The sequence below is a fragment of the Epinephelus fuscoguttatus genome, linkage group LG11 (assembly GCF_011397635.1).
Source record: "Epinephelus fuscoguttatus linkage group LG11, E.fuscoguttatus.final_Chr_v1".
NCBI lineage: Eukaryota > Metazoa > Chordata > Actinopteri > Perciformes > Serranidae > Epinephelus > Epinephelus fuscoguttatus.
The window spans coordinates 17,252,455-17,278,979 of NC_064762.1; the positions used below are offsets into that span (position 1 = coordinate 17,252,455).

The 26,525-nt window shown below is 41.8% G+C and overlaps 1 protein-coding gene across 6 annotated transcripts in view; it reads right to left on the reverse strand.

Moving 5' to 3' along the window:
• Window positions 1–585: 585 nt before the first annotated feature.
• Window positions 586–26,525, reverse strand: part of sash1a (SAM and SH3 domain containing 1a) — a 256,142-nt gene continuing 230,202 nt past the window's right edge. For all 6 annotated transcript variants that reach the window (XM_049589384.1, XM_049589383.1, XM_049589382.1 and 3 more), the window contains 10 exons: window positions 24,846–24,920; window positions 24,509–24,652; window positions 21,531–21,663; window positions 20,596–20,765; window positions 20,247–20,456; window positions 15,482–15,632; window positions 14,829–14,957; window positions 9,028–10,058; window positions 5,314–5,445; window positions 586–3,812 (listed from right to left, as the gene is read on the reverse strand). In XM_049589384.1, coding sequence (XP_049445341.1) covers window positions 3,552–3,812; window positions 5,314–5,445; window positions 9,028–10,058; window positions 14,829–14,957; window positions 15,482–15,632; window positions 20,247–20,456; window positions 20,596–20,765; window positions 21,531–21,663; window positions 24,509–24,652; window positions 24,846–24,920 — 2,436 coding nt within the window. In that variant the 3' untranslated portion in view covers window positions 586–3,551. The remainder of the gene's footprint in view (window positions 3,813–5,313; window positions 5,446–9,027; window positions 10,059–14,828; window positions 14,958–15,481; window positions 15,633–20,246; window positions 20,457–20,595; window positions 20,766–21,530; window positions 21,664–24,508; window positions 24,653–24,845; window positions 24,921–26,525) is intronic.

A 26,525-nucleotide genomic window follows, 5' to 3' on the forward strand; every position in this document is an offset into this window, starting at 1 on the left:
TATTTCAGAATGACAAATAGTTATGGACATTACTTTTGTTGTTTCAATACACAAGCAAATCTGTATGGACAATCATTAGGTAGATGAAAACCAAATAAAATAATTTGTACACATATTTTACAATACATACTGTAGTTCCTCACTGGCTAAAGCAATATGCATTATGCAGGAAGGTATTGCTATTCATATAGTACAGCTAATTACAGTTGATATGAAAAAAAAAGCAAAAATAAGTTATTTAAATATCAATTACATATACAGAATGTGCAACTTCTGCTAAGCATTTCATATATGTAATTAAGAATTTTATTTTTTTTTTATAAGACTGCAAAAAACAAACTGGAAGTGAGTAACTGGAACAGGTTAACCCGTGAATGGTTATCAAACTTGGCATTGGGAACTCAATACTAAAATAAAATACCAGCATGACCCATTGAAACCCTTTACAATACCTGACAACAAACGTCCGTTTATGGACCTGTGAACCAAACATAGCCAATTCCGCCTATAAAACAGCTAGATTTACCCTCTAAAGTGCATTTACAGTGTCAGTATTTTCATTCTTTACAAAACACTTCTTGGGTCTTTTACTTTTTTTTTTTTTTTTTTTTTAAATAATAACGACCCCCACCCTCGCTTTCTCAGAGCACCACTTTTGATTGAAGAGGAAAAAGGCATCAAACATCTACCTATCAAGTGCCCACTGCAAAAAAAAAAAAAATCCTCTAATTTTAGCAATAACACTTGGTCAAATGTTTAAATGTGAACTCCATGGAATATTCAGTTCAGTTCTGACTATGAAAGATCGAACTTTGCTGTTAGAAAAAAGAGAGAAAAACACAAATGTTAGCTCCAATTCATGCAAAGTGCGCAAATGAAAGAGGATATTAGTTTCTGTTCTGTTTCTAGCCTGTCATTTTGTAACAGGCTGACCCGACTCAGTGTTTCCCTGATTTACAAAACTATTTAGTGTCATAGTGTATGCTGGCAGCACAATGTGATTTTGCCAAGTAGGTCATGCTCCTGGAACAATATCCCACATTGCATTCCTGGACCATTGCAATTAACCAATCACAGCCCTCTGACATCATCAGTGTGCTGCTCCTGCACTTCAGCTTCTTCCAAATTGAAGTAAGTACAGTTAAACCAAAACCTCAGTGATGTTGAACTAGTTGGTTATGCTAATGAGTAAACCTGACAATATTATATTATTAGCTAGCTAGTTTGCTAGGTAGGTATGCATGCTAACAAGTAAGCTTTCCAATAGGCTAGAATATTAGCAAAATAGCATGCGAACTAGATTGGCTATGCTAATGAGTAAACTTGGCAATAGACGAGAATATTAGCTAGCTAGCTTGCTAGGTAGGTATGCATGCTAACAAATAAGCTTGCCAATAGACTAGAATATTAGCAAAACAGCTTGCTAACTAGGTAAGCTATGCTAACTTATAAGTTGTACATTAACAAAGAGTGAGGATAGTAGCATTTTTAGTTGCAAATTCTTGCAATTAACACATGTCCCCTCCTTTTTTCCATGTTGATTCTGAATAGATTTGTTTAGGTTTATTTGGGACCGTCATTATCAGACTGATTTTGGAAAATTTGTTAATGTGGATACCAACATAGCAGTTAGTTAGCTTGCTAACTAGGTAGGCTGGGAAAATGTGGTGATTTGCAGCTATTTGCAACTGAAAAATATTATCTTTAATCTTTGTCAACAATAATCTAGCCTGTTGGTTAGCTTAGCATAGCCTACCTACTTGGCAAGCTTACTTGCTAATTTTCTAGTGCATTGGCAAGTTTACTTGTTAGCTAATCTCCCTAGTTAGCAAGCTAACTCACTAAACCTGCAGTAGTTTTTAAGAATTTTATATAGTTTAACAGATGAGACCGGGCTGTGATTGATTGAATGCAATGTGGAATGTTGATCCAGGAACATGTCCTACTTGGTAAAATCACGCCGTACATGTATGCTGACCTTGGAGGTCAGTTTTTCACCTGATATAACCACCTTACTATCCATCCTCAGTGTGTTTTAGAAAATTCCAATTTAGAATTTCAGACCGACTCTGATTATAGCTACAATATAATGTGTTTTTAAAAAGCCCCAAACAGCTTATTATCCAGCTGTAAATCAGACCCCTCAACACTGTAACCAAGTGTAGACAGTCCAATAAATTCCAGATATGACAGCCCAGATGTCAGCTGTGTCTCAGAACATTTTATACTCCCTCTCTTGTCCCACAACCATCTGTATGGAACATGTACAGCGAATGTGTCGAACAGGGACGTTGAACATGGGACGACGTCTGTGTTGTGCCTGTGGGTTTGTTGCTTTATCATCTGAGCTTCACTGGTATAGAAACCACAATCCATCGGGGGCATGTTCTGTGGTCCACGTCCATGTGTGCAGCTGAAATGATGTGGTTGAGTGTGTATGAAATCTCAATTATCTCTCAGACACATTCAGAACAAAGAGGCTCGCACCTTCAGCACAGTTCAGCCTGGCAGTATAGTCAACACTATACATATGTTCTATGTGATGAAGCTATTCATTCGTAATGGTAAGGCAACTTAAAACGTGCTTGGATGCACAGGGAATGTTTTGTTGCTGTGAAAGCTGATTGTGATTACTGGAGTAAAACAGCTTTCTGTAAGACTTGAATTCATACCGGCGCAAATCGTGCATCCAAGATATGCAGTGAAATAGGACACACAGTATAATATGAAATATAAAGGTGTGACGTCAGCTGTTTCAGCTTAGAAATGACTGAGAGCTGGCCTCGAAATAAGGCTGCAACGTTCAAAAGGCAAACACAAGTTTTAACATATAAATCATTTTAAAATTAAGATATGCGTTATGCTATAATACAGAAACATGATACAAAATAAGCCATCTCAAAACCACCAGTTACTCAGAGTTTGTTGTGTGTGTTTAGTTGATTAGAAGTCCAGACACTAAGTGATCTGTGTCATTATGAACCTATTAGTGGGAATGAAAAGCTGAATGAAGAGTGAATCACTTTGGCCGAGCTACTTCCGTAAAAGACCCTCAGATAATGCTGCCTTGCCGCAAAGGATTAAAATGAAGCACTTATGAAATATGCAGGAAGTAAACCGTCCTTTCTGTATTTAAAAAAAAAAAAAACATCCATCCTACAAAAGAGTGTGCTATCTTCCTTCAAGGCAGATCCAAGTCTTTATTTTAAGACTTCGGGGGTGTCTTCAGAGTGGAAGCCATCCCATAGAGTGAGTCTACAGTCTTTTTTTAAAAAGGCATCTGATATCTTGTCTTGGCTCTTAGGAGAAACTCCCAAACGCCGTAAACATTTGAGAAAGGAGTGATAAAAGAAAGAAAATCAGAGAGCAGGGCGGCTCACTTGAAGTCTTTTGACACATGCAAGACACGAAGTACTGTAGTGCTGCAGTCACTCATGTGATCGTCGAGTCCAGCGGCCAACTTGTCTTCACCCGCCTACTGACCATGTTTAAATGAGATGGTGCTGACCAGTGAGTTATACCTGTTATCTAATACGACTCTACCAGCACAGTTAGGACTGCACCTCTTTGTGCGAGCCGACCAATCGTGCCTCACTGACCAGCCGACGGGCGTGTCTTTCATCTCGCACACCTGCTTCCCACACGCCGCTCTCTGTTAACAAGGCCACACGACTCAGTGTGTCGACTCCCGCCGCCGCCAGAGATGTGGCGTACATGGGTAGGCCGATGGAGGTGAGCCAGTCAGAGACGGTGCTGATGTTACCTGAGGGCAGAGGCTTCCGGCACATCTCTGTCAAACCTCCAGAGGGAATCTGTGTGACACAGTGGGGTAAAAAGGCTTTAGTGAATATACAGAGAGATCTGTGGTGAGGATTTCAAATTTCAGACAACTTTAGCTTTTTTTTTTTTTTGGTTTTGTTTTGGACAAATCATGTAAAGTCATGTGGTAAAGTATAATAATAATGCATTAAAAATTCCCTACACATTTACTTAGCTTGTGAGATTTTCAAAGGTACAATTGGTGATTTTTGTAGGTCATTTTTTCTCATATTTGCTGAAACTGTCACTACATCCACGCAGTAGTACATGAGACAGATAATATTTGAAAAAAAATCATGTTCTTCTGCCTATTGCATTTAATGGAATCTGCAAGACTCCACTATGTTCCTGAGTGCCTATTTTTCAGGGCATGATGGCTGCGCCTCAAGATAAACCTAGCTCAACTTTTGGAACGCAGCAGCGCACACCGCATGTCTTGTGATGATGACCAACCAATCACAGCCGACATACCTTTCTCTTCTTCCATCAATATCAGTCTGTAGTAAACATGGAAAAGTTGATTATTTTGATGCAGGGCTGTCTGAGCTTTACATCTGTCCCACGGACGATAGGCCTACACACTTATAAACAGCTCCTGGAAGAAGATCAGTTGTGCACTCAGGATTTCAGGTAAATAGGCTATATGATGCTTGTCAAGGTTGCTTAGCAACCTCAGACGCAACCTGCCTCCGTGCCCTTGAAAGTTGGCACAGAGTAGACACAGGAGTAGCACCCAGTGCCCATTCTCGCATTTTCCAGGCAGTTAAAGACACAGCATGTGTAAGGCCCCTAACAAAACTAACCAGTCAGATCAGAGGATTCTCTAACACAGCTGTCACTCATGTCAATCAGTGTTTGTGAACTGTGGTCAAACTGTCAAACTAGGCAGCGCTAATCAAATATGAATCAAGATTCTGTAACTGCATTGCCTATATCACATCTCAGATGTTTTCAGAAACATATTTTAGTGTACTGTTTAGCTGTAAAATGAGAAAATTTGTGACCTGGTCGCCAAGTTGAGAACACCCAAGCAAAAATTAAGCTACCACCCACCGGCCAGGTCACAAACCTTTTCATTTTACAGCTAAACAGTTTCTCTGATACTCTACTTTCTCTCAGACACTCTGATTGGTCGGTCCATTCAGGCACAGTGGATTCTTGCAAAAGCCATTAGAAGCACTAAGATGAGGCAGAGGAACACGATTTTTTCAAAGATTTGGTGTCTCATATACTTATGTCAGGATAGAGATTTGTCAAAAATGAGAAAAACTTATTTTTAAAAGTCACCAACCACAGCTATAAGCAAGCACAATAATCACAGCTCCTCAGGCGCCAGCCTCGGGTCCAGGGAAATTACTGTCACCACTGTTCTATTTTCCAGCCTGCATTGTACTCTCTAGGAAACCTAACTAAGCCTTTATATAGCTCTATAACTCCAAAACACCCTCCAACATTGTCTCCATTGATATGAAGTGCTTAGTGTTGTTGCCTTACAGCCATGCGGTGTTGTTTACGGAGCTCTTTGACTCGGAGCTGGTCTATGGTGGAGGCCACATCCTTGACGGGCTGCTCCAAATCCTCAGAGTAACGCTGCACCAGCGGCTGGGGGATGCCGCAGCGGCCATGCTGGAGGAGAGAAGGGAACATGAAGGGATATTTAAAGAGGACTGCATTTAAACCACACGGATAAATGCAAATCCGTGTTTTCAGAGGCGAAGACATTAGGTCAGACGTAAGCAGTGTGAAACAACATGAAGCATTTTGACTTATTACAGTCATTATGAGGACACAGATCTGTTTGTTCATGACTGAACAAAGCAGACTAATGGCGTCAAATTACTGCTCTAAGAACATCTTCTGCTGAGGTAATGAGCATAGTTCTAAAGAGAGTCGGAGACATATGAAGACAAACAGCAGAATATAGAGTCTATAATTAAACTCAGGTCAGTGTATTTTGTTCTGGCTCTTGTACAGTTAATCACCAACACCCTAATCCCTGTTTTTACTGACACTGAAAGTACAGTTAAATCATGCTTTGTAGGTCTGTTTCTGCCGGTGAGCTTTATCTTGTTTTGCACTAATAAAAGGGAAAAGATTAGGATAGGAGAGATGACTATTTAAAGAATTATATGAGCAGTGGCTATGTGAGCGATGAAGCTGGGCTGAAAGCTCTGCTGAACCTTTTCAACATGTTTTCTTGTTCCCTCTTTCTCTCTGTGGAGGCACCTGGAGCAATGGCAGGTTTCCAGTCAGGCCTGGTTTTGGTTGGCCAAACTGGACTGCAGATCTTTTGAGGATCAAAGGGTGGGTGGGTGGAGGAACTGATCTCTCCGGAGAGAGGGATGGAGAGCAGGTCATACAAACGTACCCTGCGTACTGCTTGGATAAGATGGGGCCAGATGCCTTAAGGCAGCCAACAATAAACACGTTTTAAGACATACAGTAATTGTTTTATTCTCTCTTATCGTTCCTATGGATAGATATTTATTGAAATTTCGTAATACCATTATGATACCTTTACCACAATTGTACTTTTTGGATAGTTTATTTTTAGGAATATAAACATGTTTTTCTAGACCGCTTTCTTTTTAAATTGGATGAAATATTCCAAAGTGCATCAGGGACAGTTCACTCCAGAATTCAAAATACATATTTTTCCTTTTACCTAGATTTTTTTTTAGTGTGAGTTGCCGAGTGTTGGAGATACCGGTAGTAGTGACGTCTGCCTTTTCTCAAAAGAACTAGACAGAACTTAGTTTTTTGCTCAAACGCCAAAAAAACCCCTCAACAGCAGTGTCTCTTTCCAGAAAGCATGTACCAGTTTCATGCTTCCCTCTGCGCAGTGATTCGGTTTGTGGGTTTAGTTCGGCAGAAAGAAAATAGTTCTTACATAAAACTGCTCACATCAAGGTCTGTGGATTATCTTGACTGACTGAGTCATGATTTCTGGGAAGAGACATAGTTTTGGAGTTGTTCAAATCTTATTTTTTTGATGATTTGAGCTCAATAAGCCAAGACACATCTAGTTCCACGTGGGGCTGCCCCCTAATAGACAACCAAACGCTAGTCGACCAGAAAGGTCATTAGTTAGCAAGATTTCATTGGTCGCTAAGTCGCAGAAAAAACCTAAACAAAACATGAAACTCTAGTAGGAGCGGCACCCTGTCAAAATAAATCAAAGCCTATATGACTGGACCATGGGACTTTAATTTGAAAGGACAGACACAGGAATTGTCCACGCTCAGCAGTCAGACAGCAGTCACGTTAATTTCCAGGGCTGGTACCTGCGGTTATTCCACAGGCTAGTTAATAACATGTCGGGCAGGAAATCCAAAGTGTGGGATCATTTTGAGAAGGTGAAGGACGAACCCAAGGTGATATGTAAACTCATCTTCATTGGTCGACTACAAACATGACGTATCATCTGAAACATGAAGTAGCTACATGCCCATTAGCCACTTAGCACAATCATTACTGCTTTGCCGACAGCGTCATTAACAGGCGGCTCACTCAGTGTGTGAGGTGCACTTGTAGATAAAATATAGGCCTATATTAATGAAGGTTCATTAGTACGGTTTTGTATTTCTCTGTAATGTAGCACAGTGTTAACAATGTTACTGATACTGCTCTTTCTCACACCTTCAACTCAAACCATTGTGTTGCCCCGCCCAAAATATATAAGTCCATAATCCAATTAATTTTGTAAACATGCGGGCGACTAGTCGACTAATGGCCCAAAATGATGACTATTGGTCGACTAGGAAAATTCTTAGTTGAGGGCAGCCCAAGGGAAGGCAGACATCTCTACTGCTGATATCTCCAACACTCGGCACCTCACACCAAAACAATCCAGACTAACTAATGACACTACAGGTAAGAGGAAAAATGTGATTTGGGACGTCTTCAGCAGGTTTACAACAACTTCCCAAACTTAAATATTGCCTAAAACACTGAAAAATGAAATGAAACCTCCTCCTCTCATAATTTATATAGGCAAATGTCTCATAAATGAGTAATTAAAATGAGGCAAACCGAACATTCAGTGCCAAATTTTAAGACTTAATTGTTTTAGATCCTCAGTGCTGTGGTAACATTTGTCAGAAAGTGCTCATGTTCAATACCAAGGCCAAATGCTCTTATTTGTACAGCTTAATTACCATATGGAAAGAATCTATTCCCAAACATTTAGAGCTGTATGACCTTTGACACCACTGACTGCCTTTATGTTCAGACCCTACATGTTGCCACTGCAGCTGCAGCGTGCCTCTCATGCTCGTGCCAACCCACTTCTGACTAATAAGAATCCAGTCGAGCTGTGCTGTGGTCTAACGCACTGTTTCTCACCTCCTGTCTTGATGCCTCTGTGTGTGTTTGTTGTTTTCCTGCCAGTGTTGGGGGCTCCACCATGTTAAAGAGGCCCAGCCTGGGGTCTGGCGAGTGGCAGAGGGTTTTATAACCCCGTCTGCCTTCAGTAAGATTCAGCCCATAAACTTAACAGTCTGAACCGCATCATAGTGAGACTCAGTCCACAGTCTTTCCCTCAGCTCGAGGCAGCGTATTTATTATCATGAACACACACACACACACACACACACACACCCTCTCACAAATGCAAACAAAAAGGCATCTGCACACAAAGAGGAACACACAAACTTCAGACTCTATTAGTCTCTATTTTTAAACTAAATGAGTTCCAAAGTAAGCCGCTGGTGTTGTTGGACTGAGTAATTTGGATCCAAGCTGAAGTTAAATTATGACTTGAGTTAAGTAAGGCATGTTATGATGCTAAACTAAAAGAGCCTGACGCCAGACACGTTTAGCCCAGAGGTGTCCCGGAGCCCCACTTTCACATTAACCATGGAAATATGATTTCATATGACTTTGTTATGAGCCGGCTAAGATGTGGTTTTTAAATAGAATTCCTCACCTCATCTCTGAACCTTAGTGTGTGTATGTTTTTCTTGATTATCTATCAGCACAAAAACTTACATGTACAAAGAGTTCAGAATAATGAATTACTACAAATCTGGGAGTTTTCATACTTTGAATTGAATATCAAGTGTATGAGGTTATTAACTGAACACAAATGGTGCATCTGTGTACTTATCGATCTGCAATACAATCAAAAGTCATGCCAAATATATCTGTAATCTAAACTGTGAGGTGATTTTTCTTGTCTCATGTTTAGATTAATGATTCTTTGCTAACCTTGTCAGAGTAGGGCTCCTCCGTAAGATCGATGCCCTCAGCCTCCAGCCGTTGTTCCAGGAGGGTGAACAGGTCAGGACTCATCTTCGCATGAGAAACCTTCCTTGCAACAGCAACCTTGCCCCCCAGATCTGAAAACCATGGGGGCTGCACTGCTGGTGGAGTGCCTGACTCCTCACCCAAGGATGAGGCGGATGAGGTGGCGCAGGGGCTTGCGGGGGTGCTTGGGGTCTTGGCAGGCAAAGCTGGGGCACCGAAGCTTGGGCTGCGGATGACGGGGCTGCTGGGGTGAGAACGGGTGAGGGAGTGGGTGGGGGAGGGAGTGGGTGACGGCGAGGAAGGCAGGGAGAGAGGTGGGTGACGCAGGCCGTTGGCGAGTCTTTCCCTAGACTTCTTAGCAGGAACGGGAGGAGGGACTGGAGGCTTTTTGGGGTGAGTCCGGATGACCCTCTCCCCGCTGGCATTAGAATCAGGGGGACTTGGAGTAGGACTAGAGAGGAGCTCTGGAGGGTTGGGGGACTGGGGTGTGGGACAAGGGGGGCGGAGAGGCAGCTGGGAGGGCACGGGTGGCCTGTCTGCCCTTCCTTTTGGGCTCACTGTGGGAGTCCCATTCTGAGCTGGTGAACCATCATCTTTACAGACCTTGGCTGGGCTGTTGTTGCCTGATTTGGGTGCTTCCTTGGTGAGTTTAAGCTCCACACCCAGATCTTTCTGATCAGTGTTCTGCTCCCAGTGCAGATCTCCCAGAGAGTGGGAGCGTTTCCAAGGTCCAACGGGCTGTGGGGGTCCGTCCAGGTCCTCACAGCTGCGGCTGGCTGGGATAGGGGACCGTCTTTGGGCTTTGCGCATCCCCAGCAGGTTGAAGCCCTTCAGGGAAGGTTTGATGAAGAAGCTTTTGGGGAACTTTGTGCGCTGGTTCTTGTTGTTCTGTTGCAGAGCCTCTGTGGACAGGGTCATGGGCAGTGTGGGGTAGTCTGGAGACTGGAGGCCGGCTGAGGAACGACTGGAACGGGAAGCCTTTCTGCTCTTACCTGCAAAATGAAAACATTTATTCTCTGTTAGTAACGACACGTAGACAGTTTCACTCAAGTGCAACCCAACACTAGATGCCACTAGATCCCCCAAAAATCTTACACACTGCTTTTTAATACACTACTGGCCACTTTATTAGGTACACTTGTTCAACGGCTCGTTAATGCAAATAGTTCATCAGCCAATCCAGTTCACACAGGCTCACCAAAACTGGACAATAGAAGATTGGAAAAACGTTGCCTGGTCTCATGAGTCTGGATTTCTGCTGCCACATTCAGATGGTAGGGTCAGAATTTGGTGTAAACAACATGAAAGCATGGATCCATCCTGCCTTGTATCAACGGTTCAGGCTGGTGGTGGTGGTGTAATGGTGTGGGGGATATTTTCTTGGCACACTTTGGGCCCCTTAGTACCAACTGAGCATGGTTTAAACACCACAGCCTACTTGAGTATTGTTGCTGACCGTGTCCATCCCTTTATGACCACAGTGTACCCATCTTCTGATGGCTACTTCCAGCAGGATAATGCACCATGTCACAAAGCTCAGATCATCTCAAACTGGTTTCTTGAACATGACAATGAGTTCACTGTACTCCAATGGCCTCCACAGTCACCAGATCTCAATCCAATAGAGCACCTTTGGGATGTGGTGGAACGGGAGATCATGGATGCTATCATGTCAGTATGGACCACAGTCTCTGAGGAATGTTTCCAGCACCTTACTGAATCTATGGCGCCAAGAATTAAGGCAGTTCTGAATGCAAAAGAGGGTCCAACTCAGTACTAGCAAGGTGTACCTAATAAAGTGGCCGATGAGTGTATAAACATCAACTCTGTGCTAATTAACTTCACATGACTCAGCATTATTGTATTCCGCTGCCTTGGCTGCAACACTATTTTCTTTTATTTATGCTGGATCAAGTATGTCTGGAAAACATGTTCACAGTGCTAATTATTTCTAACTAGTTCAGGAGAGCCAAGTTATTTGAAAAAAATCTACTCAAATAAGCACTGCATTCTTATTATTTAAGACTTATCTGTAAACCACAGTCAAAATAGCAGAGACATGTTTAGAAATTAGGGTGGAGCGCCACTGGGATAAGATAAGCTTTTTGACTCAGGAATGAACTGGCTGATTGGTTGTCATAGCAAGCAATCCCAAATTAAGATATCCGGATGGGAGAGTTCAGAAACGTTGGAAACAAAAGGCTGAAACAACTTACCATCTATCCTCTGGCTTACAGAGCAAAATGAATGGATGAAATGGATGGGCGCCACATAGTGTGGCCTGCCAAAGAGTTTAAATGGCGGGATGACAGAAAGAAGTTCAATAGATGGAAGGTCGTAAAATATCTCAGTGGTTCCCAGAAACGTCACAAAAAAGTTAATCCTATTGATGTTTGCCAATTAAGGAAAATTGGTTATAGTAGCAGTATTTACTTTAAGTGTTGTGTTGATTTTTCAGACATGAAATCAGAGCAGGATGAGGTTGAAAATGCAATATGAGCTGACAATGTGTGGCTATTTACTAATACAAGTGACATTTAAGTAACGTATTATATGTTAAACTTCTGTCTCCTATCACACACTGAAATGTAATAAGGACAATATGTAGACTGTATAAATATTTATAAAATAAATTCATTGATTTTATTAAAATAAAATGAGAAATATTAGATTCAAGATACACGAAATATGGTAAAACCTAAAGCTCTGAGTCATTTTTTATATGTATATATTTTGCATAATGGGGACAAGTGACTGAATATCATTATCCAACTTTTAATTAACTGAGCACCACATTATATATGCATATGAAAATGATGAGTGAAAGTTGAATAAAGTTATTTGATGATGTAAAGACGAAGTACTACATCTAGTTACAGGAAGTCTGAGCAGACACATGTACGTTAAAGAAAGTCTACTGATTAAAAAGCAAACTCAGGGCTCTACAGTGAAAGGAGAACATTTAAAAGACACAGTTTGTGTTATGATTCTTAATTACCTTTTATTATTTATATTTAATTAAATGTTTTCCTTTGCCAATTCTCTAGACTTATTAATATTCATAAACAGCCATTAAAACTACAGTTGGTAACTTTTATGATAATAATTGTCATACTTGCAAAAAACTGTCACTATGTCCACGTTTCTGCCTTCTCGTAGTGCTTCAAATGGCATTTGTAAGAATCTTCCGCAGCCAATCAGAGCTGAGGATTCTCTAAAGCCCAATTCAGACGAAAACTGCACCGTTCTGCAGTGTTCTAAAAACCTGCCGGTGCATGCCAATGCAACTAGATGAGGTGGAGTATCATCTCTATGCAACAACTCTCTGTATCTCCGTTCTGATTTCCAGCCTTTAAGGCTTATTTTGTGGCTGAATGTTATTTGTAGCTTCTGATATCATGAATGAGGACAGTGATAGTGAGATACTGCTTACAACTGCATTTGTAGATAAATGAGCATCAGATGGACTGTATTAATAATAAATAAGTGATGCACTTTACGTTTTAAAAGCAGCTGTCTGCGATTTGACCAGCTGAGTTGCAGGTGACACCATCAACTTGGCTTGAGTCAAGCTCAGACATCCAGTTCACACCGCTGCAACTTTTCTCTGCAACATTCTATAACAGTTTCGTCTCGACATGAATCTTTGGTCTGAAATGGGCTTTAGATAACGCAGCTGTTGATTATGTCAATCACTGTGAACTGCAGTCAAACTGTCAAACTAGGCAGCGGTGATCAATTATGTATCAAGATTCTGTTACGACGTTGCCCATTTCTTGCCTCAGTTGTTTTCAGAAACATATTTTAGTGTACTGTTTAGCCAGAGCTTTACATCTGTCAATATCTTTGTTGCGTTAGTGGATATGGGCCACCGCGCCCTTGAAAATTGGCTCGGAGTAGGCACAAGGGTGACACCCAGCGCTAATACAGCTATCACTGCTCATGAACTGCCATCTAACTGTTAAACGACGCAGCGCTAATCAAATATGAATCAAGATTTTGTTACTACGTTGCCCATTTCTTGCCTCAGTTGATTTCAGAAACATATTTTAGTGAACTGTTTAGCTGTGAAATGAGAAAGTTTGTGACCCAGCTGCCATGTTGGAAACACCAGGGCAAAAACAAAACATCGCCCACTGGCCAGGTCACAAAGGTTCTCATTTTACAGCTAAACAGTACACTAAAATATGTCTGAATACATATGAGGCAAGAAATAGGCAATTACAGAATCTTGATTCATATTTGATCAGCGCTGCCTAGTTTGACCGCAGTTCACAGCAGTGATTGATATGATTGACAGCTGTGTTAGAGACTCCTTGGCTCTGATTGGCTGTCCATGTTAGATTCTAGCAAATGCCATTAGCAGCAACATGAAGAGGATGACGAACATGATATGTCTAACGTAATATTGTGTTGATATAGTGGCAGTTTCAGCAAATAAACCCTGTAATATATAAACAACTTTATGAGTTTGTAAAGGTAGAGGAACTGTGGAGCCCTGAAACTGCGAGAAGAGATGCAGAATGTTTACGAAATGTTATGCAGCTGGTTTCTGAACAGTGTTTAGTGGCAGGAAGAGAAAAAAAAAGACAGAGAAAAAAGGCGAAACATAAAAATCAAGCAAGCAGCACCAGAGTCCTTTTTCTTTTTTAAAAGAAGTGGCTTTTATTCCACAACTTAAATCTCTACTGTGGCAGATTGCACGCTTTACTGTTGAAACCTGAATGACACATACACATAAAGGGGAAACCCAGCAGTTAGACTGGAACCCAACAGATATAGAAAGAAGACAAGGTTTGACAGAGCTGTGATTTATGGGTTATGGTTAAAAAGCATGTTGTGTGTGGAAGAAAGAAAGCATACAGTCTTATGCGGGAGGAAAAGAGCAGTTTCAAAAATAAACCAAACAAGAAATGTCACAAATAAGACCTCTCTTACAATCTATGCACAACTATTTAAAATTTTTCCATCCACATCTTTTTTTTTTAGGCACATACTGTTCGGCTGTTGTTTAATATGGTCACTATAAACACAGAGTGACAGCTTGAAATGGTATGAAGACAAAGATTTAAATGGCAGCTGTGATCTGTAACCTGATGAATACATTTTTTAAAAGCCTTATCAGCCTGTAGACTCACCACCGCAAAAAAACAACAAGCATTTATTGACATGCTGCTCTTCAAGCTCTTTTTCTATCTTAAAAACACTTAACAGAAATACTCTCTGAGCCCATCATCATCCTCCCGGTATCCTTTTACCAGCCTCGCATCCACAGGCAGAAGAGCTGGAAATGGGAATCCATGACTGGGCAGTGAGTGTGTTCTCATCAGAACAGTTCTGTGCATCGGGGAGGATCTCTCCCTCTGCCCTCCCAGCATTGTGGGGTGGACTAGGCTTAGTGGTCTTGGACCTGGCGCCCTCTCAGTTACAACTCGACTTTGGCACTGCTGACACAGAACGCCTACAAGATGGAAGAGTGGTAAAGAAAGTGGCGTGAAAGGATAGTTAAAAGTTTATAGAGTTATGAGGTGATAAGGGGAGCGGCCGTACTAGAGGGGGAAAGGTTTGGGGGGGTTGATTGGCAGGAACTGGTCCAGAGGAGTGAGGTGGACGAGGTGTTGCAGAAGCATGGCAAGAGATGGAGCAGACGTGGAAGCCCACAGAGGAAAGAGGTGAAGGAGTCGCTGTGGCACTACAGTACAGCTAGGCTACACCAAGGCTAGGTGGTCTTGTTGGTCTAGGCTATTCAAAGCTGTCATTACCATTCTCCAGGTTCTCATTGCTCTCGTAGCACCCAGAATCTCGCGGGGAGTCTCCCACCAGGCCCCGACCCTCGGACAGCAGCTTCTCCTGGGAGCCCGACAGGCCGCTGCGCTCTGGATCACTGCTGCCTGAGAATACAAAAGAAAAAAGAAACGTCATCAAAATCAGAGCTGAATACTATTCCATCGTTTTGAAATTATATTTTTGGGCATTCATTCTTTTATTAGTGGAGGGCGCCAGCTCATGGTCGACATCTTAACCCCAAAGCCGCAGGGGAATCCCAAGTATCATAACTTTTTACGAATACAGTGGGATCCACTAGGGCTGCCCTATGACAGTCGACCAAACGTTAGTCGACCAGAAAGGTCATTAGTCATTAGATTTCATTGGTCGCTTAGTCACAGAAAAACAAAACAAAAAAACATACTTGAAACTCTATTAGGAGCTGCGCCTTGTCAAAATAAATCAAAGCTTTCATGACTGGACCATGTGGGAATTTAATTTGAAAGGGTTAGGGTTAATTTCAGGTTTTCAACCCACATCAAAATACGGATACGATAAATCCTTTATACAGCCAGGGAGTTTGGTTGACTCAGAACGATCACCTGAGTGTGTTCTCACGCGTCTATCCAGAACATGTTTTTCTACTTACTGTCGTACTCCTGCAGCAGCTCTACAGCGGTGAGCAGCACAGCTCTGTGCTGAGGATCTCTGATGTTCAGCTCGTCCAGGTCCTCCTCCTCCAGCAACTTGAACGTGTCCAGGTCCTCATAGCCGTTGAACAGGAAAGTGGGCATGTGCTCCTGCATGACAGAAACATCACATCTGAGTCCAAACACTGAAGAAAAAATACAGTAGACTAAAGAAAAATACACTCTGGATGTGAGTCATGGGAGCAGTGACAAAAAGTTTGGGGGTAGAAGCATAAAATTAAAAACACAGAGGTGGGGAAAGGAGAAAAAAATAACAAGAGTGGGGTACGCACTTGTCATCTGCTCATAATTTCCTATCCACACTGTATTTTTATCACAAGTGAGCCAAAACTTAACTGTTATTTGGAGTTTTAGATGGCATGTAATCACTTTAAGCCATGACTAATTTGGTTATGGCTGCTTCAACTGTCGACACACATTAATTCTGCACAAACTTCTTTGACAAGCACATAATAAAAGTGAGTTGCAGCAACATTAGGGAGTTAGCCGTACCAATCGAGGAACAGTGTGGAGTGTGTGGCAACAATCCCGAGCTGCTCTGGCTGCGACCGAAATGGCAAACAGGACTTGAAAGGGAAACGCGCCAACGTGATGTGGTAACGAGAAGAACTGAAGGTGGGGACGATTACATCAAAGTGCTCCTCAACCACACAAGACAAAGTTTAACACAATAGCACAAACAAGCACCGAGACCAGTCACCCAAACCACCGTGATATCTGACAAAGAAACAAACACTTTTTAAAATCCAGATACGCCCTGTGTGAGTGCACAGTCAGCTGATGCTATCATTCAACGCACTCATAACTGCTTCCACTTTGGATATAACTGGGCTCCGTGTTTGTGTGACCCACACACTTTGTTGGACGAACACATAGACTGTGTGTCACCAGCGAGACCATCAATTACAATGGTGGAGTCCACACAGAGAAAACTGTGTGTCCCTGTGTCTATTTCTGCTGGATGATGCGGGACTAAACAAAGGACCACCAACTAACACAAACACAGGCAGCCGGCTCCTCTCACTCACAGGATCTTCTTTTAGTCTATCCAAAAGTTAAACACGCTCCAGATCCAAACATGATCTGGCAGAGAACCAATCTGGCCCCAGAGTTACAGGGGTGTGGAGATTTTACACTTTATGGTTACACACAGGCACCGTTGATGTGTGTTCTTAAATGTTGGCTTGCCATCTCAACCAAATGTTGCTTAGCATTTCCAGGAAGTACACAACAACAATATTCTTACTGCTGTGATCTATGACAGTCCTGTCATAACTCATATAGTATTTCAACCAGCACCAAGAGACATGATCACATCACTCCAGTTTTAGCCTCTTTACACTGGCTCCCAGTATGTTTCAGAATAGATTTTAAGACTTCATGGCCTCTGTCCCAACTATGTTTCCGACTTCTTAGTACCATACACGCCTGGACATACTTTGAGGTCTTCGGGCAAAGGTCTTTTGTCTGTTCCAGAAGCCTGGCTGAAAACTGAAGGGGAAAGAGCGTTTGCTGTCAGGGCCCCGAGGCTCTGGAACAGTCTGCCTGAGGAAATCAGGTCAGCCGAGTCAGTGATCTCTTTTAAGTCCTGTCTTAAAACATACTTTTCTTGGAGAGCCATTCCTGATTTTAATTGAGTTTTAAGTCCATTTAGACTGTCTTTTATTTCCTTAGTCTTGTCTGTTTTAACTGATATGTCAAGCACTTTGTAGAATCGTAAAACTTAGAAAATTCTCAACGAACTGAAGTATGAGGGGCTGCAACAGCAAAACTGCATCAAAACATTGTCTACAAACTCTCACTTAACTTGTGCAGTGTAATCCAAGTCTCATTTATCCACTGGTATGCTCATCAATTTCCAAACAGACAGCCCTTTCCGACAGGCATCTGAACTCTTCAAAGCCAGACTCCATTGACAAAAACAATGATCATTTGGGAGGTGAGGTATTCCTTCAGGCAATTAAACTTTTTCTTAACATTTACATTTAAGTACAAAAATTTGCCCACTACAAAGTGAATATTGTGTCATCTAGAGCAGGAGTTCCCAACTGGAGGGTTGTGGGTCTATTCTGAATGGACCGCAAGTCACTCACAAATATGTAGAGTTTGTAAAAAACACACTTTATTTTGAAGTACAGTGTATTTCCGGCATAGAGCTTTTATTTTGAAGTGTTGTTTCCTGCTATAGAGTGAGTAAATAACAGACAACTACTAGACAGAGACAAAAAACTAGCTTGGCGACATGGCCAAACACAAGTATAACTCTGAATGTGTTAAACTGTGTGGACCTTAAACTAATGACGAAGGAGAAATCTGGACCCCGTGGCTGCACCAGTTGGGAACCACTGATCCAGAGAATATTGTGATGGTCACACAAAAACCGGAACTGCTTATCCTGTTGGAGGTTGTGGGGTTGCTGGAGCCTATTTCAGCTAACGTTGGGCAAGAGGCGGGGTTCACCCTGGACAGGTCACCAGACTATCACAGGGCTGACACATAGAGACAGACAACCATTCACACTCACATTCACCCCTACGGGCGATTTAGAGTCACTAATTGACCTGCATGTCTTTGGACTGTGGGAGGAAGCTGGAGTACCTGGAGAAAACCCATGCTGACACAGGGAGGACATGCAAACTCTGCACAGAAGGTATCCCCCATGGTAGAGAACTAGGAACCCTATTGCTGTCAGGCAACAATGCTAACCACTGCCACAGATTATTAAGATAAAGGCTCTTAATACTACAGTAGATTATTTAAGTTATAATTCATCTTAAATGTATTTGCTGTCTATGATTGATCTTGAAATAAGCAAAGCCATTTAGTTCTATCTGGAGTAGATGTCTGGATCAATGTGTCACGACCACGCAATCCATGTTTTTAACATGTTCCTATGCAGTGGAAAAAAATGTAGTTTAATATTTAAGTACGAAAAAAGAGTAAGGACCTCTTATGTCGACACAAGCTGAATAATTGAATGCAAATGGTGCTTGAAAAGATCATTTATCTTGGAGCAGAACTGTGGGGCTGGAATTTATTTTTACTTTTTCATCATCAGCACAACTTAAGGAACAGAGTAGTTAAAATACCTGCTATATTGGCTGCAAAGTGGAAACTCTAAAATGTTGTTAAAGTGTTTAGTCTAACTCTCCCACTCCAGGAATCCAGTGGTGACTAAGGGGACCCGAGCACTCTGATGCACTTGTAACACCCAGACTCACAGCTTGGGAAGCCTGCGCTGTGACATTAATAATGCACTCTGGATCTTTAATCTGCGACTTGGCCATTAGGCTGGCCGGAGATAAAACACTCAGCCCACAAAGTCTCTCTCTCTATTTGGGGAAGTGAGGCCCGCTGGCTGCCTGAGTGGGAGGAGATGAAATCAAGCTCACAGCTATGTGTAGGTTCAGATGAAAGATGAGAGTTGTTTGTTGGGGCGTGGTTGTGAGAATGTGGGTGTTAATGTTTATGCATCAGTGTCGGATCAAACATCTTAAGCTGTGCAGCCTGTAATTGCCCTCACTATATTTATCTCTGCTTGTCTGGAAATGTGTTTGGAAGATATTTGACTAAAACAATGTTTTGATTTACTTCTTAAGATTTGTTTTCTCTTATTTAGGTTCCAAATGGGTGGCAATTCTCACGTTGGGCAATTCGAGTTTATGCAATGAACCTGGTAAGTGAAGGTAAATGTAAACTTGTCTGCCACTGAAAACTTCACAGACATCATGGCTACGGTCACACTGCAGGTCTTAGTGCTCAATGCAGATTTAGCCAGGGTCCGACAACAACACAGCTGTGCTCCGTTGACTCTATTGCAGTCATTTCAGGCTGGTTTTGTGGATTTGGAGCTAAATGTTGTGCCTGGGGCACGTCGTGTATTAATGATATTTGTTACCTGGAGAGGCTGGAAAAAGATATACGTTTCTTCCCTGTTCCAAAACCAAAATCAAACCCTGAAAAGTGTAGGGTTAGCTAGCTAGCTACTGAAGATATAGCCTACTGAATGTATACACATGCTGCTTTTGCTTTTCAGTGATTATAACAGTGAAAAAAAGACCGATCCTGCTGTACAGGAACCAGTGAAGGGAAGCAGGGAGACTTTGCTGATATTCAACCAGCTCTGTGTCATCGCATTGTGTGCAGATGAATGTTGTTTGGCTATGCTCTGAGCTCTCCGTTGGTCCGGTGGCAGAGATCCGGTGGTGGATCCTCTGCACACACTGTGATGCCACACAGCTGGTTCAATATCAGCAAAGTTTCCCTTTATATTCATTGTCTTGTGTGGCGATCAGCAGTGATGTGGTGGTTCACTTTTACACTGTGATCTGTAGCCTATAGTTCGGCTTTAGCTTCTAACTATCTTTGTCTTTTCAACCTGTTGTTGCTGCTGAGTCAGTTTGACATCCTGGATATATCCTTCAAACACAGTCTGTAGACTCCTCTGTCTGCTCCTCTCTGGAATTACTGTTTCAGTTCTCCATGCTTACTTTGACAGCTTGTTGGACCATCGCAAAGGGGCGGAGCTTAGCAAAGACACCCAAATCAAAATAAGGGGATCAGAATTCATGAGATCCGCAAAAACAGATCTGAGTCACATCACATTTGGGCCGTTTTTGCCTGCTGTCTAAGCATAGCCTAGGTGAACTGACATGATGCTGTAACTCTAACTTACTGTGTATTCAGTGCATGGCGGTCTTTTACCTTGAGGTTGATGCGCTCCAGCAGGTCCTCCACCGATGTGGGCTTGGGTGGTCGGCCCTTCCTCCTTCTCCTCACAGGCCTCTTGGGCTTCTCCTCCTCTTCGCTCAGTACATCCACATAGATGAACTTGAAGGTGCCCACTTTGTTGTTCAGCAGGCCCATCCATGTCCCCATGGGTGGCTTACTAATGATGTCGATCACATCACCGCGCTGGAGAGTCACAACCACACATTTTATCTTTTTTAACATCAGACACAAACGGTTGTTAAAAAACATTCTGTAAAAAACATTGTGACATCTGCAGCTCCCCAGCTTGACATTCTGGCCCACATCCTTAAGTGTGTGTTACCTTCAGTTTGAGGGAGTCAGTGTCGTAGGGGCTGGGGGTGAAGTCTGTATGGACTCGGGCGCGGCCACAGAAAGGCCCTCTGTAAGGCGGCTCTTCGTCATCACCATCCTCTGACTTCACGCTTTCTCTGTTACTGGCTGAGGAGTCAGTGGTGCTCACTGTCTGACCACCTGGACACAAACACACACAAGTGGAGATTTAATAGCATGCAACTCTTAAGTCTTAAACACGTCTATCACAGATCCTTGGAGAAGTATTTGCTGCATATTTTCTTCTCTGTTTGAGGGAAGCCTGTTGAAATCATGTTGACGTGTGGGAATCGGAGACGCAAGACTTTCTACCTAATCATTACCGTATGTTTGCCTGCGTGTTTGTGTTCATGTTCATGTCTAAATTCACCCTGAGCTCAACACGATGGAGGGTATTTAATCCACAAAGACAGGCTGAAGTAATCAGAAGTTGTAATTAGATCAGATGACCTGAGAGGTTGATTGAAAACTGTGAGATCACAACACGTGAGGCAGCTGCTGGGACTGGGTGATGATCAAGGGAGAGAACTGCTCTTCATGGCCGTTACTCTACAAACATCATAATTGGTATACATGTAATGGTAGGAGGTTAAGTAATCTGTATGTATTTGGAATGTACACCAGCGAGCAGTGAATGTTACGAGCACCATCTAGTGTCAAACATTGCTCAAAACAGTCTGTGGCACTGAATTACAACCTTTTAGATCGCCTGTATGTGCATTCAGTTTCTACATGACAAATATGATGATGCACCGACACCTTACAACTACATAACGGTACTTCTCTTATTTTAAGATGTCAAAAAAAAAAACATAAAAAGCCACTGTTTGCTACCAAAAATACATTTAAAAACATCACATTTACAAAGCAGATGTCCCTTTTCCAAAACAAAGGATCTGGTCTTACTCATTGAGCTCTGTCCGCTGAGTGAACTGCGCAGACTTTCCACCGAGCCTCCGGCCTTAAGCTTGGGCTTCTCCAGAGAGTCGGTGTCAGGCTGAGGGGACTGAGGGGAGCCAGGAGCTCCATCCGGACTGGACTAAAAGACAAGAAGAGAGGGGGAGACACAGATGGGTAATGAAAGGACATGAGGGAGACAGACAAAGGAAATGTTGTGCAGTTAAAAGATAAAAGGATGAGAGCGATGGGAAAGTTTGGTTAAGAGGTTTGACATATGAGGGAGACAAGGTAAACCAAGAAAAGATGAAGATCATAGACAGAGAGGAGGAGAAATCGGGGAGTGATAGGGGTTGTTAGTATTTTCTTTTCACTGACAAACAGGTATACACATATAAAACTGAGTTTATGGAAGAAATGTGTGAATGTGATTATTAAAGGTGGTGTATGTGACACTGGAGACAGATTGTTGAGTCTCATTCCCAGGTCGTCAAATACGAAGGTTTTCAGTTGACAGATGGCCTGAACCACAAACACAAAGCATCAGTATTTGATGACCTGAAGACTCAACAGTCACTTATCTTTCTCCAAAATAATTTACAGTACTTTTCACCAAAATTTTACAAACTATAAATGTGTACAAACACAACAGTTTTCTCCTTAAATACTTTTAAAAAGGGTAAAGTCTTTACTTAATTATTCATTTAAAGACCTCATAAAATAGGCTCTTGAACTTCCCTGAAGAAAAACAGTACATCTTAAAAGAATTATTCACCCACAAAATGTCCATTTGTATTTCTCTTACTCACCAAATGTTATATTGAATTCTTGAAGAAAACTTTGTTTTTCTTACATACCTCTACAGTGAGCGGAGAATCCAAAAAAGGCAAGCATTCTTCATGAACTGAAGTAAAGTGGGGTTGTGTTTAACAACAGCAAAACTACGTGAAAATATCTGTTTACAAACTCTCACACAGCTTGCGCAGTCTAAACCAAGTCTTATTTATGCTCATTTATATATGCTCAGTATACCTAAACACATGCATTTTTGCTAAAACATAATGATTTTAAACACTTATGCATACCAGTAGTGCACATGCTTGGGAAGTACTGAGCATACCACTGGATAAAAATGAGACATGGAGTATACTGCATGGGTTGTGTGAGAGTTAGTAAACTGATGTTTTGACATAGTTTTGCTGTTGTTAAACGTGGTCTGTGTAAATTTCAGTTCATGAAGAATGTTTGCCTTTTTTGGATTCTCCACTCACCATGGAGGCTGCAAGAAAAACAAATGTTTCTTCACAAATAAAAGGCAACACGTGGTCAGAACTTTTTTAAGTCTTCCTCAGACAATCACTCCTATTCCCCAAGACACTCTAAGGACCTTTATCTTACATATTGTTGGACGCAGACCTCTCTTAATCAGTAACTACTGAACTACAGAGGACCACCTCTCATTTGGATCGACCTTCTTTTGTGTTTTGTGCTGTATTTGTTGTTGTAAATTGTACATCTTTCACAATTTTTTAGTACCTCTAAGTCTGGAACTGTTATTTAATCATGCAATCTTCCTTTTTATCCTTTTCTTTTTATGTATGGTTGTTGTTATTTAATATGGTGGGTATCTTCATAAGCCATTTTTGGCTTAGAACCTCTCCTGCTCAGCTTTTAATTCCTTTTTCCTGAATTTTCTATACATGTATGTGCAAATTAACTACTCTGAACAAAAATAAACAAGTGACTGATATATAAATGGTCATTTTGCGGGTAAAGTATTCTTTGAAGTGAGCTCAAGCTGCCCTACTAGGGGCGACAAAACCTCCAACCACTAGTCATAAAAACAGACAGCTCTTCTTTTCTGCATGTCCTATCAGCTAGAACTGAGAGCCCACTGGTTTACACTTCAGCTAGATCCCTCACTGTCTAATGTCCTCTCTGAACAACGTCTTTTAACAGGTATTACATCAAATTATGGAAGTATTGATGCCATTTATTGGACCTTTGCGGTGGCATTTTACCTGCATTGTAGTGTGATGGATTTGTCAGTCATAACTGGATCAAAACTTTCATTTCAACTCTTCATTTTGATCAGATCTTTTCAGATCTTCTTTGACTACAAAATACATTCATATGCCACATTAACATCTGTGCTGTGTTTTATTTATTTCATTTATCCACTAGGTGGCATCATGGTCTATAAAATGACCGTGCTTGAAACACTGTTAGATGGCAATTCATTTTCCTTTGCTCCTTCCTAACCGATGGCTCCATGACTCATGCCAGGATATGTGGGTCACAGTGTCAAGACCACCGTGATGGACAGATGTTCAGCTGTGCACTGATGCCACGATCTGCAGGGCAGCATCAAACTGAAGGGCTGGACAGGCCACTGCTGGAGCCACTGGATGCCCAGAGAAATTAGGCCAGCACAGATGAGACAGCCATTATACACTCCCTCACACTTCAAGTCTCCATTTCCTAAGAGCTCGCCTCAGGGAGACTTGCATCACTCCATGAGCTCAGCATGAAGCACACACTCCACCCTGCACACTGGGCCCAGGGAGAGCACGCAGCAGAGAGAGATCCAAATGTGTGTGTGTGTGTGTGTGTGTGTGTGTGTGTGTGTGTGTTTTAGCGCTCCGTGTTTATTCTGTAACTAACACAAATACTCCCACCCACTCACAGCCTGTGGACAGAATATGTGGCTTACACTGCAAAACATCCTCTAAATGTTTGCAGAACATGGGCCGCTTTTATTTCTTTACAGCTGCACTTGGCTCGCCGTTTTGAGGATTGAAAGTGTGGATTTGTGGGACCGTTTGTGCTTCGGCTGAACCACTTTAAATAATTCATCTGTGTTTAGGCACGTCATGTGCCCTTCAAACAAGGAAAACCTACAGAATTCTTAAGGCCATCTGAACTTTCTACAAATAAAGCGTTTGAAAATTGCATCCACGTGTGCGTTTGTGTGTGCTATGTCTAACCTGCTCGGACAAGGAGCTGCTGTACTTCTTCGACATGCGTTTCCTCATTGTCTCCTTGACTGACTTGACCTTCTTGCCCAGCGAGATCCGAGACGTGGTGGGGGATTTGACCACTTCTCTGTATATGGCCTCCTGCTCTTTACTCTGTGATTAGAAGATGGAAAAGGGTGGACAGAGAGGAAGGAGATGACAGAGAGAGGCGAAAGGAGCGAGATGGGGGTGAATCAGCGGACAGGAAGAAGGCGAAGGGCACAAAAACAAAAGGAGAGAGGGTGATTAAGTGTGACAGGAGAGTTCAGCTTGTCCTCGTCTAATTTCACAAGCTGCCAGCGCTTACGTTGGCCTCCGAGCCGGCGTTGACCACATGGAGCGAACGGTTGGACAGGTCGAAGCCTCCGAAGCTGCACGTTCTCTGCGGGGGAAGCCAAAACACAATCACATGAATCACAGCCAGAAGGTCAGGTTACAGGAACTCCCCGTCCACACCCACTGAGGGTCAACTCACGATGATTCATGCTTGACACAACACAGGCAGCACTGTGATGAATGTACATGGGTATATATGGTGTGTATGTATGCGGGGGCATGATGTCATATGGGACCTGTGGACAGCCAACAGACATGATGTAACACAAACTGTTATACGAGCTCCTCTTTAAAATTGCGAGTTGCTGCACGGTCTGAGGCTAATGAGCTGTTATACTGAGCGTGGCGAGCACGCAGTCGGCTCCAACAAGCTGCTCATGTGCTTTAAAGCTTCAATCCCCGAGGAAAATATCGAAGAAAATTAACTCTGTCTTGATGTGGCCGAGCTACAATACATTACTTTTATGAACGTATACTCGTTGCATTTCAGCGTGATGTAAAAACGCCTTGTGGTTAATTATGAGAAATGCAAAACGGGGCTTAGTATGCAAACATGCACAACATATAGGGTGCTTACAGCTGACGACATGTTCTCATCAGAAACATTTTTAGGGGAGTAAATTGTTTCTGCTGAGAGGACAGGGTGATCTTGGATGGTCTTTCTTGACTTCAGAGGTCGACAGCGAGATAAAGGGGGAGACACAAAGGGGAACTGTGACATGAGAGGAAAAAGAGATCCAGGATCTTATCACTGAGCTGACTGAGTTTTTCTGAATCGTCCCTGAGCTCTGCTGTGGGTCACACAAAACACGTAGACACAGACATGCACAGAGGCATCTGTCTAAGAAACACTCTTGTATCACAGTGGCAGATAAGAGACATTAGTATTTGAATTCTAACAGACATTGAATACTTGACATTGAAATTTAAACACCATTAAATTCATGGCATTAAAATATTTTACTTTGAAAACCATGTATCTGAACTTAATTGTTCTAATTTCACATCTGAAATTAAAAGTAAAAAGCTGATTTTTGAATGAATATTTTTTTCAATGTTCATACATTCAAATCTAAAAATTCAAGTTTCAAAAATTAACAAAAAAAGATACAAGTTGCTCAGATTTAATTGGTAAAATTCAGCTGTAAATGTTGATGCTGATATTCTTGAATTTGTAACGTGTGTACGTTAAAATGTCCTAAGATTTAGTTTTAGTACATCCCCTCTGTATATATTTAAGGAATAGTGACCCTTTATTTTATGTATTTATTTTTTTATTTGTGTGCTTTTTTTGGATAAGTATCTTTGTCCTTTTACTTACCGTTTTTCTTTTTAAAATAATATTTTTAAATGCATGAATGGAAACCTGACATTTTTGGAACCGCTCCTGCACTGTAATTTAGGCATCTATTAATAAAAAAAATTCAGATGCAAAAATTCAACTTTCTGCAGCTTGAATTTTAAATTCTGAATTTCATCAGTCAAAAATTTGAGCAACCTAAATCCATTTTTTCCACTCTAAATGTTGAATTTTTGTTTCCGAAGATGTGAACATTGAAAAAAAATTGTTCAAATTCAGCTTTTAAATTTGCAAATCAAGACATTTCACAGATATGAATTCAGAACAAATAAATTCAAATGCAAGGTTTTC